This window comes from Pteropus vampyrus, unplaced genomic scaffold (assembly GCF_000151845.1).
Source record: "Pteropus vampyrus isolate Shadow unplaced genomic scaffold, Pvam_2.0 Scaffold66, whole genome shotgun sequence".
Classification (NCBI taxonomy): Eukaryota; Metazoa; Chordata; class Mammalia; order Chiroptera; family Pteropodidae; genus Pteropus; species Pteropus vampyrus.
In genome coordinates this window covers 7,197,955-7,214,245 of record NW_011888847.1, presented here as the reverse complement: position 1 = coordinate 7,214,245, position 16,291 = coordinate 7,197,955, and the positions used below count along the sequence as shown (strand labels likewise).

At 40.6% G+C, this 16,291-nt stretch overlaps 1 protein-coding gene across 15 annotated transcripts in view; it reads right to left on the bottom strand.

The window, feature by feature from the left end:
- SLC8A1 (solute carrier family 8 member A1) overlaps window positions 1-16,291 on the bottom strand; it is a 307,964-nt gene that overhangs the window by 287,160 nt on the left and 4,513 nt on the right. For 9 of the 15 annotated variants that reach the window (XM_023531313.1, XM_023531323.1, XM_023531312.1 and 6 more), the window contains exon 2: window positions 1,115-2,949. In XM_023531313.1, the coding sequence (XP_023387081.1) occupies window positions 1,115-2,913 (1,799 nt within the window). In that variant the 5' untranslated portion in view covers window positions 2,914-2,949. Of the gene's footprint in view, window positions 1-1,114; window positions 2,950-4,413; window positions 4,432-16,291 lie in introns of those variants that run through there. The other 6 variants (XM_023531314.1, XM_023531316.1, XM_023531319.1 and 3 more) reach the window with 2 other exon arrangements.

The following is a 16,291-nucleotide window of genomic DNA, read 5'->3' as shown; positions in this document are numbered from 1 at the left end:
ATCTTGGAGAGAATGTACCTGCCATTTGACATGTCACAAGGCTTTTATGCAAGAGTTAACCATTTATAGAATAAACTATTTTCATATTTTTCTTCCTGATATTCCTAGGTTGCCAATGATTCGACTAACATAATGATTCATTTTATTGTCTTTTGTTGCATTGCAGATACTGGAAAGTTTTTTTTTCCTCCTGCTTTCCTGTCTGGACATTCGTTGCTCATTGAGTCATATTTTCAGGCTTGCTTTTGGTGAGTGCCATGTCCCTTCCCAGGCAAGGAAAGAGAACTAGCTCTCTAAATAGCAGCTGTTAATGGAAAAATCAGTGCACAACCAGGCACTCCGTGTTACAACACTGTCAAGTGTCACTGTAAAGTGGCAATAAGAAGAGTAAATTGTTCCCCACTTCTTTTCTCTGACCTGTGTGCTCTGTCAGCTTGCATGCTTGGACAGAATCTTATTTCTTTCCCCCCCCATCACTATATTGGTAGGGTAAAAGGGTTTGTTTAATTGTGTAAAGTAAAATCAGACTGGAACTAAATAAGACATTGACATAAAATTGAACAGGCAGGATTGGTCATTAAGTCACAATTAAGCATTAGAATTTAAGTCGAAACGTTATCTTCTATTGTCACAAAAAACACAGTGTCAGATAAAAGCAGCCGAGATGGCTTCGGTGAGCCCTGGTAGCCAGGACATTCTTTTCAGAGGTGTTTCCTTTTTGGGCTTTCCCAATTTGTACTCAGCAATGAAGTTAGGGACTAGATGTAGTGTTTTAAATATTCTCTTTCTGTGTGTATATTATTGATTAAAAAATAGAATACAACTTTTTCAACCCATCATAAGTGGTTTGATAAATTTGTCATTAGACTCATTCTATTCTAATCTATAATGTACACTTAAAACATGCAAAAGTACAAAAGTAAAAATAAAATCAAATTAAGATCTCTGAGTATATAGAGCATATCGATGGTACAGGAGCGAGGACTGAGATGGGACAGTGGTCTTGTATAGTAACTATTCCATTCCTTATATGCTATTTAGTTTTTTAAAAATGCACACATTCTCACATCCACAAACACACCCAACCACATAAGTATATAAAAAAAGAACTTACACAATTTCATCATTCTGGAACTCGAGCTCTCCACAAGTGTCCTCAAAGTCCTCTCCTCCACCTCTGGCAGTCCCTTCAATGGTTTTATAGGGAACGATAACATTTCCTCGAGCTCCAGATGTTCTCAATACTTTCACCTCCATGATGCCAATGCTCTCACTCACATGAGTCACAGGTTCCTCGAAAGTAAAGATGCCTGCGTGGTCATCATCAAAAATAGTCACGGTGGCAGTGGAGGGAGATCCGAGGCAAGCGAGTGAAGAAACGTGATTGGCTTCCAGTATGCCATCTTCTGAAGCTTCAGAAGATACTTTGACATTACTGAGATGCACAAGGAAATTTTCATCCTCCTCAAAGATATCATCATCAATGATGCCAACTCTGATTTCCTTCTGGGTCTCACCAGGCTTAAATACTACAGTTCCTTCAGTAAATTCATAATCAGACCCAGCATTGGCTGTGCCATCCTCGGTTCGGAAGTCAACAAACACAGTGTTGGTCAAATCACCACCTCTGCGGATAATAGTTAGGGCTACAGTACCACAGTTCTCCAGACACTGGTATGTCCCTTGTTCAAAGAAGATCTTACTAACAGGGTCATTTTCAGCCATTTCAGTGTTCACCTCATGCATGCTGACAGCCTTCCTTGCTTGGTCAGCTGCATGCCTTTTTAAAATGTTGCCAGCTCCAGTCATCAGGCGAGTAGCTTGAATGCGGTAAAATGCTCGACTTTTTTGCTGCTGACTTAGGACTTGGTAGTTAGCTAATTCTATTAATTGCTCTATTTCTTTCTCCGGATGCTTCTGCTTGAGTTCCTTTAGAATCCTAGCCATTTCACGCCTAGCTTCTTCATCATCCTGGTCCCTCTCATCGACCTCCAGAACCAGAGCTCCATCTAAGAAATTGTCAACATGGGAATTAACAACTTTCCCATCCATTTCAATTTCAGTCTTGGAAGATGGTCTGTCTCCTTCATGTTCGATAATCATCCCCCTCTGCTTGCCCGCCCGATACCTCTTGTAGACATATTTGTAAAACAGAAGCCTCCGGTCTGCTACCCAAGCAAACACAACACAGATGGGAAAGAAGAAGAAAGTAAGCAAACCTTCCCAGACCTCCACAACCCCAGGAGAGATGACAGACAAAATGATGTAAAGCCAGGTATAGGCAAAGATGCTCCAGGCTGCCGTCACAAAGAACACACGCAAATGCTTTATCTTCCTTGTCTCTCCATCTGGGACCACGTAAACACAAAGCGCAATGATGATGAACATATTGAATGCGGCACTTCCCACGATGGTGCTTGGACCAAGGTCTCCAGCAGTGAAGTTATGGCCACACACTTCAATAACTGAAAGGAGGATCTCTGGAGCAGAGGATCCCAGGGCCATCAAGGTCAAGTTGGAAACCGTCTCATTCCAGATCCTCACAGTTGTCTTCGTGGTCTCTCCATTGGGTTTCTTTATGGTTATTTCTTTTTCTTGGGATGTGATGACTTCTATAGAGGACATGAACCGGTCAGCAATGATAGAGACTCCAAGAAACATGTAGACCATGGCCACAAAATACACAGTAGCTCTAGCAATTTTGTCCCCAAAGGAAGGGTCTTGGGGCTCCCAAATGGGTAAAATCACCCCTCTCTTGCAGTAATATGAGCCGGTACACTCTCCAGTTGCATTGCCTTCCCCTTCCATTTCTGTCTCAGCGCTTATATGGTCCACATGGGAAAATAAGAGAGCCACGATGGCTAACAGATGAAATCCGAGCGAAAAGGTGGGTGAGAGATTTACTTGCAGCATGTTGTACAATGGCAGATTTCCAACTGTCCCAACCTACTGGTAAAAATAAGATGGGAGTTGGGTGAGAGAAAAAAATCATATCATTAGAGCCAGATCCAAAGCATAACTAATTACGTATTTTTGCTAATTTTACCGATGATTTGCTTAAATTTGACTATCACAAAGTCAATGGGTGGATCATTATTCTAAGAATCCATCTGTGATTAAGTAATCCTTTGTAAAGTTTCCAACTCGATCTCTCCACCTGTGAATTTTCTATACGGAGTCCCCGTTCACTAGGCAATGTGCCCAACTGACTTATTGGAAATGAACAGTTCAATTATAGCCTTGCCTAGTCACATGCACATTTATGCCTGCTAACAGCCAATATGAAAAAAAAAAAAAAACTTTTGAAGCATTAAATAATTTCTCTTTGTTGCTGAAGCAGATTTTCTTTTAAATTTTAGTATGATTACCTTCCAGAAACTGTTTCATTGTCAAAATCACCTTATTAAGATTGATGCTCTGAAGTTCAGACTTTAAAAATCCTACCAATACAGGACCCTGTTGACGATCCTAAATTCTGCAGCACATCCTACATGGCATTTCATGAAATCATGTCATTTGCTCCAAACCGAATTGGAAATACAGGGAAATCTTCATACTTGCCTGCAATCAAAGCTCAACGGTATTTGTACTTGAGGGGAAAAAAGCCTGCTGTAATGCAATATTTCCACACATTTAGTATCACTTTTAAAAGCATGTTTGATGAGAGCACATTTCCTCCTAATTTTCAGCAAGCCCAGGTCTCCTGCTTCATTAGCATCTGGGCATCTGGTTCTTCAAGCACAGTTCTTCACATCTGTGCACAGATCTCGCTTGAGAATCTGCAGGCTGTCCATAACAGGAAAGGGAGATAACCAGGCCCAAGTCTGGCCGTGTGTAAGCCTTTTGCCTGGCAGGCTGTGAAATCAGTGTTACCAGCCATAAAATGTTCCTTCTCATGTTGATGTCATACTTTCCACGGTCATTCTAAAACACATCATAGTTCTACAGAGGGTTCAAGTGACCAAAAAATGCAGGAGCAATAATTCCACCTAAATTAGCTCATGTGGCAGAATGACAGTGACCACAAAGTAACATGATGAAGGGCTGTAGGTAATTAGGGTTGCGGCAACAGAGTCACTGAGCAGCACAAAGCTTGGAAAGCAAAGTGCTGGACTAAGCCACTGCGGCCTCAAGTTTGCACACCAGCTTAGGCGAAACTCCACTCGGATCTTACATCAACTCTGCCTCCAGGGCTTGCTGGGGTGCCAAAGCTGAGGAGGATCTGCTCCCCGTCAGGGTCACTCTGGTCTGACATCAGACAACGTGGTGATAGGAAGAAGTCCTGAGTCAGAACATAGTCTTATGGCCCAATAAAAAGTTAAAAGTAGAGCTGGATTAGAGTCTTTCACAGCCTCAGGCTATCTGAGCGTCTCCCCCACCCCCCCAACCCCCCGCCCCTCTGCATTCACCTACTTTCTCTGGCCCATGCTTGCTGCTGATGGCTTATACTGGAAACTGCGCCAGGACTCAGAAGAGCCCCTCCGGACCCAGCACATTCTGGCAGACCCTCAGACATCCCACAATTGCCTAAAGCCCTTTATAGCTCATCACTATTAGGAGATAAACTTTGACGTTTTTCCCGTAAAGAAGACACAGCAGAGGGTTGTGGTGCTAGAATTCCATTCTAAATAAAAGGACAAAAAATAGAAGCATATTTTCAGAATATGCAAAAGTTCATGGTCAGTGTTCTACTTGTTCAGTTGTTGCAGGGCTTGAGCAAGTTGTAGCATTTCTGCTTAAAACAAAGTGACATTGAACCGGCCTGTAAAAGCAGTGGAAGGTCTAGTTCTAACTCCCTTATGCACGCATTTATTCCACAAATATTTGAGTGCCGCCTAATATGTATTTCTTAATGACCTGCTAAGCTTTCTTCTAGGTCTGAGAATTCCTCAATCAATAATAATAATAATAAAAAGTTTCCGTCCTCACAGACTTTATATTCTAATGGGAAGGAAACAAATAAATATAAATGTCAGATGGGAAAAAGTGCTGTAGTGGAAGGAGGAGAAATATAAGTAGGACAGCGAGTCTACGTGTGTATGAGTGTATATATATATATGTGTGTGTCAGTGTGCACACACACAGCATACAGAATTTATGATGGATGGTTAAGGAAGGCCTCTCTGATAAGGGGATATTTGAACAAAATCCGGAAGGAAGCAAGAGACTAAACCTTGTGGACGGGTATGTGCAGGGAGAGAATTCCAAGTAAATGCAAAGACCCTGATGGGACTTGTGTTTGGCATTGTCTGGGAACCACAGAGAAACCAGTGCGACAAAAGGGCAACGAGCAAGGGGAGCAGGGCTCAGCGGGGATGGATCGTGTGGGGCACTGAGGCCACGTAAGGCACTGACTCTGGCTGTGAGGGAGATGGGAATCAGAGGGAGGTTCTGATCAGAGGTACGATATGAGCTAATTTTCCTTTTAAAAAAGATCTTTCTGCTGGTTCAGTGGAGATTAGACTATAGGGGCAAGGGTGGAAACAAAAAGACCAGAAAATCAACTGATATAATAGAGCGTAAAGTAATCTTTAGAGAACTATTGAACTTGAGCTTGGACTAGCCCATTGGAAAACCTCTTGGATTCCATACAAGGTTAGGAAGGCCTAGGCGGTAGAAGTCCCATAGAAAGTTTCCAACAGCTTAGCTTTTATTTTATGGATTAGAGACTCAAACAGACAAACATCAATAGTTGTGATGTAACGTGTGGGCTGGCATGTTCCTAGAGACAGATGCCTTTCACTCTCCAGCCTTTTAGCAATTACCTGACAACCTCTTCCTACACACACCCTCAGAGTAATCTCTTAGGTCAGCCAAGAAAAAGCCCTGCCCCAACTCACATCTCACAACATGTTCTTACTTAAAAGGGTATCAGGTATCCAACAGTGGGTGAAGAGGTAAAAAGTCCATCATCATCATCAGAGAAAAAAGAAGAGGGCTTCTGAAGTTAACTCAAAAACATCACAATTATATTCAAAAGGTGGTAGTATTATAACTTGTAAAAATCAGTTCTGATATACCTTATTGGCAACAAAGCAACTGGAAAGAACTATCTGGATTTCGGCTTTATTAAATTAATACTAAATCTAAATGCTGATGAGAATATGGGATAGGTGTTATCTAAATGAGAGCTCCTTCTTCATTCTTTTGTCTCCAATCTTTCAGGGTCTTTCCTTTGTCATCAGATTCAAGCAGATCGACATGACTTTCCCCACTATCTCCTCAAATACATATTTCCAAGAAAATTAAGCAGGAAATAGAGGCTGTTGATATGTTTGTCTGCTGGCTGGCTTTCTGATATTCTTCCCTGATCTACTAAACTCTGTAACAAAGAATAGGCTGATTTTCATGGTGGTTTCAGATCAACTCTTACATCTGTGGCCAGTTCTTGCTTAGGAATAGCTATTACATCATCCAAATGAGTCTTCAGCATAGTATCAAGAATACCTGAATTATCTTCTGCTCACTATTTATTTTAAAACAAGCCAAACAACTCCAGCACCTACAGATTACAGACCTGAATGGCACTGACAAAAGATGTTGAAACGATATCCCACTGAGTAAGCCAAGCAGCCTATGTTGAAGGGAGAGGTCGTAGGAATGGAAACATATACCTGCAGACAGATCTTTATCAAACTGCCTGTGTAAAGAGTGAGGAAGAGAATCCCCCAGCAGAGGCCTGAGCAGTGAGGCTGCAGAGCCTTGGGCTCCTTGTGAGAAGCTATAGCCGGTTTTGACTACTAAGGAGAAACTGACTCAGAGAGAAGGAATACCTCTGGCACTCCCACCAGTCCAGTGCACTGAGGCTGCCTAAACTCATTCTGTTGATTGGCAGCTGGGGTTAGTCCAAGGAGCTCCCTGCCTCTCTTTTATCAGGACCTGGAATTCCCCTCTATGTAATTCTTGCTGACTGAAAGCCTCAAAGCTAAGAAATTAATCTGTTTCTAAGGCAACATTAAAGTAACCACAAATTCTACTATGGCAAGCACTTCTAAATGCTTCTAGACAATGAGATGATGCCAGAGCATGACTTTCCTTATCTGACCATCCACCTAGGCTGCCAATTACTGTTCTGGCCCCCAACCTCAGGCCTTTAGGCCGTGATACACTGCAGGAAGGAGTTCAGTTTCCACAGTGACTCTCTGCTATTACCTCCCTCCCACCCCCAAGGAGAGCTTTTTCTCTTTGCTGCTTGATAAATTGAAACAAGACCTCCAGGGGACAGGCAGTGACAAGTCTATAAGGAGCTCAAGCCTTTTCTGCTTGAACTTGGAAGACTAGAGACAGGATCCTGTCCCACATTAGAAAACGCCCACCTCATTCATCAAAGGAAACAACCGGAGTAAGGGTCAGGCAACGTGGCCAGAAAAGGAAAGATGGATTTAGAATTTAGGAAAATGAAGAAGTTATTGAAAACTCATGAGATGTACCCCTTGGCCCTATCCCCTACTTTGTTTTTCTACACAGAACTTTTTACTTTTTATGTGCTATACAATTTACTTAATGGTTCCGTTTACTGTCTTTCCCTCTCTAATAGATGTAAACTCTGTACAGACAGGGATTTGTGTCTCTTTTGTTCACTGATATATCTCCAGTTCCCATAGCAGAGAGCCTGGCACATAGAAGATGCACAAAACCTGCTTGATGAATGAAAAAAATCATTCAGATAGGGTCATGTGCATGTGCCGATTCACCAAATCTCTGATAGTGAATCAGAATCTGGGAGCTAGGCCTGGACATCTGTATTTTAAAATGTTCTCTATGTGAAGTGGATGCCCCTAAAATATGCAGGGGCCAGTATCACACTGAAAAACCAATGTCAGTGTTAGGTGGAGAAGAGGAAACGTGATTGAGGCTCATCGTCAGAGAATTTCGGACTGGAAAAACTGATCTCTAGCATAACAAGAGAGGCTGAAGCCCTGACATTTCCCCCAGCATCTGGGTGTGGGTCCTTCCACATGAGCCTTGACTTGCTAATTTCTCCTGGAATGCCAAGATCATGTGCTTTGTTGAGAGGGTCCTGATATTTTGGACATTCTCAGCAAAGCATATCTTTTCCTTTCAGTACAATAAAAAGATATCTAGTCAAATACCAACCCAAAATCATCTCCATTAGAGGACCCATAAAAGGGAAAGTGCATCAAGAATTCAAATTTAAATATATTCACTCTGCATACTGACATGGAAATATTGGCAAGAGGAAGCAAGCTGGAGAATAACAAGAGTCTTCCAATAGTAAATAAATGAAGAATTCAGAGAGAATTCGCTTTGCTAATCTTGGGCTCTAAGTAAAGTCAGCCAGGATTGTCCTCTGATTCATTATCCAGCACCAAGGGCAGGATAAAGGCCCCAGTCAGAGGCACTTATGACAATAATGACTAAAACAACTGACTGAGTGCTTGCTTTGTCCCAGGCACTATATTGACTGCTTTGCATTCATTATTCCTGATCTTTCTGACAATATTGCAAGGAGTTATTACCATGCCCATTTTACAAATGAGAAAAATAAATGGTTCTTAAAAGGAAACTGGCTGAAGTCATAAAAGCATAAGTGACAGGCACTTTGGGTTATACCATGCTTTCCAAAATGGCAGCCATTTTTGTTTGTTTGTTTTCACTACATAGGTTAACAATACTGTTAATAATAATACTATGGTAGTAAAATGCTCTTTTATTAGGTATTTAGTGCAGAACCTTCCTCTGCTGCCCCTCCTCCCATCTGAATAAGTGTGTGTAGTTTTCAGTATCTCATCAGAGCCTTTCATGTTTACCTCTCCTGTATCCTGCCTCCCCACACCCCAAGTGAGGGTGTTATAAGCATTTCTTCCTATTCATCATGAACCAAGGGAAACATGATCCATCTGGAGGATCATCAGCTAAAATCTGAGGTCTGAAATCACTCCAAAGTCACGTAATAATCTCAAGGTTTCTCCATTTGGTCAGTAGAAAAGAAAATAAAGAAATCCTAGCAGTGAGCAAGCAAAACTAAAATAAAAGAGGGCAAAATGGGTAGAGTTGGGGACAATACCAAAATTTAGCATAACAAATTAATACTTTGCTCTAATAACAATAAATGAATATTTTTTAAAGAATCTCAATGCAGCTCATAAATTTACTGTCTTGGGGGGGGCGGTCAAGACATTTATTTATTTATTTATTTAAAATTTTTAAACTAGTAAGTAATCAAAAGGAATGGGAAAACAACACATTCATTCACGATTTTTCTGTCAAACAACTTAATCACTCATATATGCCAGATACTGTTACAAAGATGAGTAAGTTAATATCTCCAAAGAAACTCACACTCTAGTGGGGCATTACAGTAGTCAAGGAGTAAGTTCCCTTTCTGGCAGAACTGTTCCATTCCTAGAGAATCAAGAAGAGAAGAGACTTTCTAGGCACTCAGTGAGACCATAAGGGCACCCTGATGCCCTCAGAATGGACCACCCAGTTCCCAGGTTAATGCACCTGGGATCTTGGGGTAATACAAGCAGGTTTCTAGAAACTTCATACTGCTCAGCCAACAGTCTTGCAACTGAGAGAGGTCAAGTATAGTGAGCTCCTAGAGGTAGGGCCTTGAAGCATCTCTTCTGTACCCTGTGAATTTTTCATGGGCCTCATGAGGGACAGTAATAGCCATTTCAGATAATAATTTGTTCAGCATTCACCCTAAAAAGAAAGAGCAGTCTTTCTCTGATGTTTGACCTTCTACGCACATAAAAATGAGGTCATATACATGCATTTATATCTGGGTCCCCAACAAAGGTTTCCTACCTAAAAATATTTTCCGCACTAGGCTGGTGACATTGCAACTTAAGAAATTTGTTTATTTGAGTAAAGTACAACCCTCTTTATATTCCTAGTTCTAAAGAGGGAACCATTCATTTATTCACCAAGCATCTAGTGAGTGGCCTCCATGTACAAAGCCCTGAAATGGGAAGTTTTGACACCATCCTTTTTGAAATACTGGCCTAAAAGGGTCTAAAAGGGTGGAAAGGCATGAAAGGCAGAACTGGGTAGAAGGGTAGAAGAAGCATAAAGGGCATAGGGCAGGCTTAACGAATACAAAGTAGAGAGCAGGCAACATGAAAACAAGAAGCCCTTGGTGAATGCGTGTGTGTTAGAGGGGTGAGGGGAAGCGGGGAGCGCAGGGCAGAGAAGAATGGACCCTAATAGGAGATCACCAGGGCCCTCAAAAGAGGAGATTTAAGCACTAGGAGTAACGTATACCTACTTCATAATTTTGTCAAGGGTTAATTCTGCCTTTTCTAAGTAGAAACAGGTAAGGATTGCTAGGACACTTCATTGACATGTGACAAAGACCCAGCAGAAATAGAGTCAAACCTTCTATCTAGGTTCCATACGCAAGCCCTGAATCGAGGTAGAAAATACACAGAAATATAAACCACAAACTGGAAGCCTTGGGAGCTGAGGAAAGCTGTGTTCTTTAATTTATAGGCTCTTTATGGGGTATCATCTACTCTCCCCATTCACTTCACCTCCAGAGTAAATCTTTGCAGTCACTCTTTTCACTTTTTTAGTCTCCCCCTTGAGACTGGGGAGGTTTAATACAGAATCCAATTTCGAGCTATATGATAGGAACCTCTAAAATGCCTTTTAAAAAAATCTTTTTTAACAAGGAAAATACTGGTTATATGAGCAAACGATGGTGAATTTCATCAGCTTTTTCCCTGAGTCCTTAAACCTCATCTTCAAAGTAGGCTGTTTTTCAGGAGCGAAGATCCTATCAACTTGAAGTTTGTAAGTCTTTTAAATTTTCCTGCATAGTCTCAAATCACAGTTCTTGAAAGAATAAGGTGCTCTTGAGAAGAGCAGAAGTAGGAAATAGGAAGAAATAGTTAAAGAAAAAACTCGAGGCGATAGATGCTCACATAATAGTGACCCTTCATTGATAATATATGCTAAAGTTTTCTAAAGTTCCTGACAATATACTCAGTGGCATGGCTCAAAAACAAGTGTATATGTACATAGAACAAATTAACTTTTGAAATAGAAGCAGCTTAGAAAGGAACTAGCCAAATTTTATAATTTAGAGGAATCAATTGAGTGGCTTATGGGAAAACATGAAATGTTTATACAAATACCTGAGCAGTTTATAAAAATATAATTTCTCTACAAAATAAATCATGTAGTGAATATTCCATTTAAACCCACTCCATACACTTGTATTTGAGGAACTGCTTAAATATTGGCTTAAGTGTTATGGTTTCAATGTTAGTAACTATGCCAGGACATTATGTTATTGTTTGTTTGTTTGTTTGTTTGTTTGTGATAGCTGAAAACCTACCGGAGAAAATCAATTTTAAAAAGTATAGAAAAAAAGTCAGTGGAGAAAGAAATGCTAATAATTTAATCATTTAATTAGCAAGTAAAGACAGTAACGTCTGCCTATTAAGCCTTTGCTTAAACAAAGACTGTTTTCTTCAATATCAATGACTAATGGAAGAATATTCATTCATTCAACAAATATATATTATGTGTCTGGAAATGTACAAAGCATTGGGGCTAGGACCCTGAACTAAACAGGCACATTCTCTTTCCTCCTGGAATTTATTATCTAACTGGGAAGACAGATAACAGATATTAATTTAATTATTATAAAAAGAAACATAATTATTAACTATGATAAATGCTATAAAGGAAAAACACAGTCCTACAAGAGGAAGTAATGGAGGACGTGAGCTACTAAGGTGTTAGGAAAGGCTCTGCTGAAGACATAACAGGAGAGCTGAATTTTAGGGTACTCTGCAGGAAGCCAGGCAAAAGGTTGCTGGAATGCAAGGCCTTGCTTGGGTTGATGCTTTTGTAATTATCCTTCTCTGAAATGGGATTACTCACAGACCACCTTCTTAGATATGCTGGGGTATGAGATCATATTTTTAAAAATATTAAAAGCAGTTTTTTATAATTTACATGAGACCTTTGCCCTCTGAGATCACAGGCATGAAAATGAAGTTAACCGCAGTCTACCAGCCCCTGGGGGCAATGTGGTGGGTGGAAGGGTTGTGAGCCTGGGGGCCGACGGAAAGGCACGCTGATCTCAGCTCTCACTGACCAGGCATGTGGACCTGGACAAGTCACTTCCTCTTTTTTGGCCTGATCCGTAAAATTGGGGAATTTTGCTAACAATCTAAAGCTATGATATTCTAATTCCATCTCTAGAATTCGCATTATCAAAGAAAAAAGAGAGATATGACTTTGGTAAGATGACTTCAGAGTCATAGATATGGATTCACTATCTCTGATTTCACTCATAAAATAATTTCATTTCATATGCCCTCAATATGCTTATTTGTTTAAAAAAGAAAACAAAACAGATCTCCGATGTGTTTTCCAGAGCAACCAGCTGTGGTTCTAAGCAGCAAGAGCAATGGATGAAGAGAAGCTCTTAAAACAGGCCACTGACAGCTGCCCATCCAGAAGAAAGACAATGATGAGTCAGGGAGAAAAAAGAGACATCAACTCTGCCTAGCACCACCTCACAAATTTCATTTCTAAAGGGCTCAGATCCCTCAACCTTTGAAAGGTAGATAGTTTTGGAAGAGCGACTTAGGACTTCTGAGAGACATCTGATATTCAACTGAACACTTCCCCAAAGTCTATCCTTTTGCCCCCTGGCTGATGCTACTCACTCTGGGGCTCCAACCTGGTCTACAGAGGAAATTCAGGTTTGCATGTAGAGTAAAGCAGTCCCATTCTCTAAACCTGCTGCCGGGTCTGGATGCTATCCATCGGCAGAGCAGAGCCAACAAGGGCCCCAGGTCCTCTGCTGTAAGGGGAAGCAGATGTGAGGAGCTGGAGAAGCTCAAGAAGCTCAAGGGAAAAAGCAGCAGAGCCATTTGGTGCTAAACAAAGAAAAATCACCTGTAATGGCACAGAAAACATACCATCAAATTTAAGAGAGGAGCAGGCTGCCAGGTGGTCTGTCCTTTGCCTGACCTCTCAGATTATTACAGCCTCTCTCCTTCAAGGCTATGTTGGAAATTCATCATAAATTTCGGTTTCATGTGTAAAACACATTTGTACAATGGCTTATGCTATCATTTGTTCCAGATCCACAGTTCCCATGATATGGTACTGATGGTGACAGACAGCTAATTTGAAAAGTCTGGAAATGACCCTAACATTGCCCCAGGGTTGTCCTTGTCATAAATTAGCTGGGGCTCTTTATTTAAAAATAGCTAGGCTTTATTTATTTTTGAAGGCTTTTTTTCTTCTCTGAGAACGAGCTAAAATGCCTTCTCCTCCATGAAGCCTTCTCCAATGTTCTCTTCTTCCTTTCAACTCTACAGCATTTTGCTCATTAGCTGCAGCGATCTATCTCACTTGGCCCCGTATTTAGCTTTTCTAAACCAGGACATCCCCAAGAACATAGAATGTGGCGCAAGGAGCATGGCTTTTGAACAGCCTTAAAACCCCGTACCATCACCTATTAACTCTTGGACAAGTTATTTAACTGAGCCATCATCTTCATTTTTAAATCAGGATAGAATGCTTTCTTGCAGGACACTAATGAGCATGAAATGAGAAAATATATACTGAGTGCTTAGACTGATCCCTGGAACATAATGGGTGCTCAACAAATGTCAAATAACTCCTCTTCATCATCTGCATTCTCTGAGAAGCCCATCACAGTGCCTTGCATACACTGAGTCCTCAATAAATATCATGGGTGGGTTGAAATAAACTGCTGAATCACCCTCTTGTCTGTTTGACTTCATATCACATCAGATTCAACCAGGAAATTATTAATTATGCTGACTGCACATGCAATGACATCTACAAAGTAATTGCTTTTCTGCCTTTAAAAAAAAAAAACCACGAAGATGGATTCTACTATTTACACATATTTTTCTATGTCTAGTACACATGCAAGAAACCATTTGTCTGCACTGACATCACACTAGCTTTCTAGGTTACTGGTATGAAATTCCAAAATGATACAGTACAAGCCATTCAAGATTTTAAGGATATTGTTTCATAGCAGGGAAAAGATTTTGCCCATTACTTGGAATACCTGAAAAGGCTAACATTTCAAGAAAGGATCAAATTTTTGTTACCTTTGCTGCCCCGAAGTAAAATTTCAGTGTGGAAGTTTATTTCTGCCGCTCCTCTCGGCAGTTCTGTTCCCAGGCACTCAGGTCCCTCACACTTCCCCATCAGAAGGGCCCTAGTTTCAAAATTCTTTCACTTCCTCTGCATCTTCCTGTGTTCCAGGCCCTCAGGACTTTCTATCTGCCAGCCGATCTAATAAATCAACCCAAGTTGGTGAAAATGAATAAGATGTTAATGGTATGCGAGAATTAATGGTAGCTCTCCTCAGGCAATATCATTGCATTTTACTAGGGATCTACTTACTGCATGGAATTGCTTATTCAAAGAAATGTCTCTAAGAGTGAAAAATTTCATATCCTATGTTGGCTGATGGATAAATGCTTTGAACTTAGAGATGATTTTCCCTCCTCAAAATACCTTATAGACTGCTAACTTGCCCTTGACCACAAACACATTTCCTTCACTTCAGCGGCCAGTCAGGGTTTTTCTCTTTCTTCTCCCAAAATTGGCAAGAAAGTTTCAGGTAAAGAAAAAATGTTATTCTCTTGAACCTTTGTCTACCTTGTTACTTACTACACTCTCCTGTTTGGGTAGATGAAAGGACAATCACAAACGTAGCTATAAAACACTTAAGGTTCAATACAGAGTTGTCAGCAAAGAGAGCCTACGAAAAGCAATAGAGGCAGCAAGGGCTGTGAGAAACTATCTTCTAAGTTAAGTCAACACACTGGGAAGAGGCACCCAACCTCCTAATTTGTATTCTGAACTCCTTTTGATAAAAACATACCAGCAAGCGTAGTTTACCCTAGGAGTCTCCAGTTCAGAAAAATGGGCAATTTGATTTACAAATCCTACTGAGAACCTAATCGTCGTTTAGTTTGTCTTCAAAAATATGTGTTATATAAAATATATTTTGTGATGTGTGTGTGCATAAGAGGCTGAGGAGGGAGGGAGGCTGGGAGAGAGAGAGAGAGATGGAGACAGACACACACAGACACACACACACACACACATACACATACACATACACATACACACACCTTTTGGAAGAGAAAGAAAACTGGAAATAATCCCTCTGCACTTAATGAGGCCCCACCGGACTAGCCCTTAGTCCAGCGCAAAACCTCAGAGGCAGAGTCTGAAAGCTCACATTCCCAGAATCCAGTCCATTTCAATGGGTCAGAAAACATCTCACATTTATTTCCACTAAATCTCAAGTATGTCTCCAAGCATTAGACACCTCTTTGTTCAGAGAGAAGACTGAAAAGAGCTAGTTCAGCAACCCACTGGCTTGGTGAGCCACAGTTACCACTGAGAATTAGAGCCAAAGTGATAGGCAGCTAAGGGAGTTCTAAGCGATGCTAGATGAGATTCCAGAACCTAGGGAAAGTCGGGGAGAATATTTGCCACAAGAGGGAGCAGGAGAATTTGGTCAGATGGGAGACCATTTGGTAGAGGTTCTGATGAGGGGTCTAATTATGAGGTTTGGATGATTTGGGAAGATGTTTTGGCAACAGACATTTATCCCTTAGAGGAAAAAAAAAAAAAAAGGATGAAGAGATCTGGAAGAAGAGAGAGCTCATCACATGTTGATTCCTAAGTTCTTAGTAAATGTAAAGCAACAATTTAATTTTTGGTTAAAAGCAACATACACACACTCTGCAAAAATAGAAACCATGAAAGATATGTACTCTAACTTCCTCTTTTTATTGTGTATTTCTTTTTCCAGATTTAATTTCTATTTGTTTTGATGTTTTTTATTTCCATGTTGATGGGACAGGCTGCTTGCTTCTTACTTACATGCTAGTCTCCCTCTATCTGAAGGCATCACGGAGAAAGGGCTCCTCTCACTGAATTTCAACGTGAAAATCAGATGGTAAAGTCCTAAAATGCACTTACTCTGGGAGAAACACACCCATGAGCTAAATGAACGCTTTAACTTGCTTTAAAGGGGGAACAAAACTTTATTGGATCTGCAAAGCTTTCCTCATCATTTATTTTGTCAAAGAAACACATTAAGTATTTAGGGGGAAGGAACCATGCGTTTACTTTGGAAGATAAATAAAAGTCTATTTTTGTCTGATAAAAAACATGTTAAATATAGCTTGCTAACAAAATGCTGAAGATTTCTTAGAATATACTTTTTCCCTCAAAATGTAGTAAGCTTAAAAGAGCAATTAATATAATTCTTGCAAATCTTCCCGTGTTACTGACT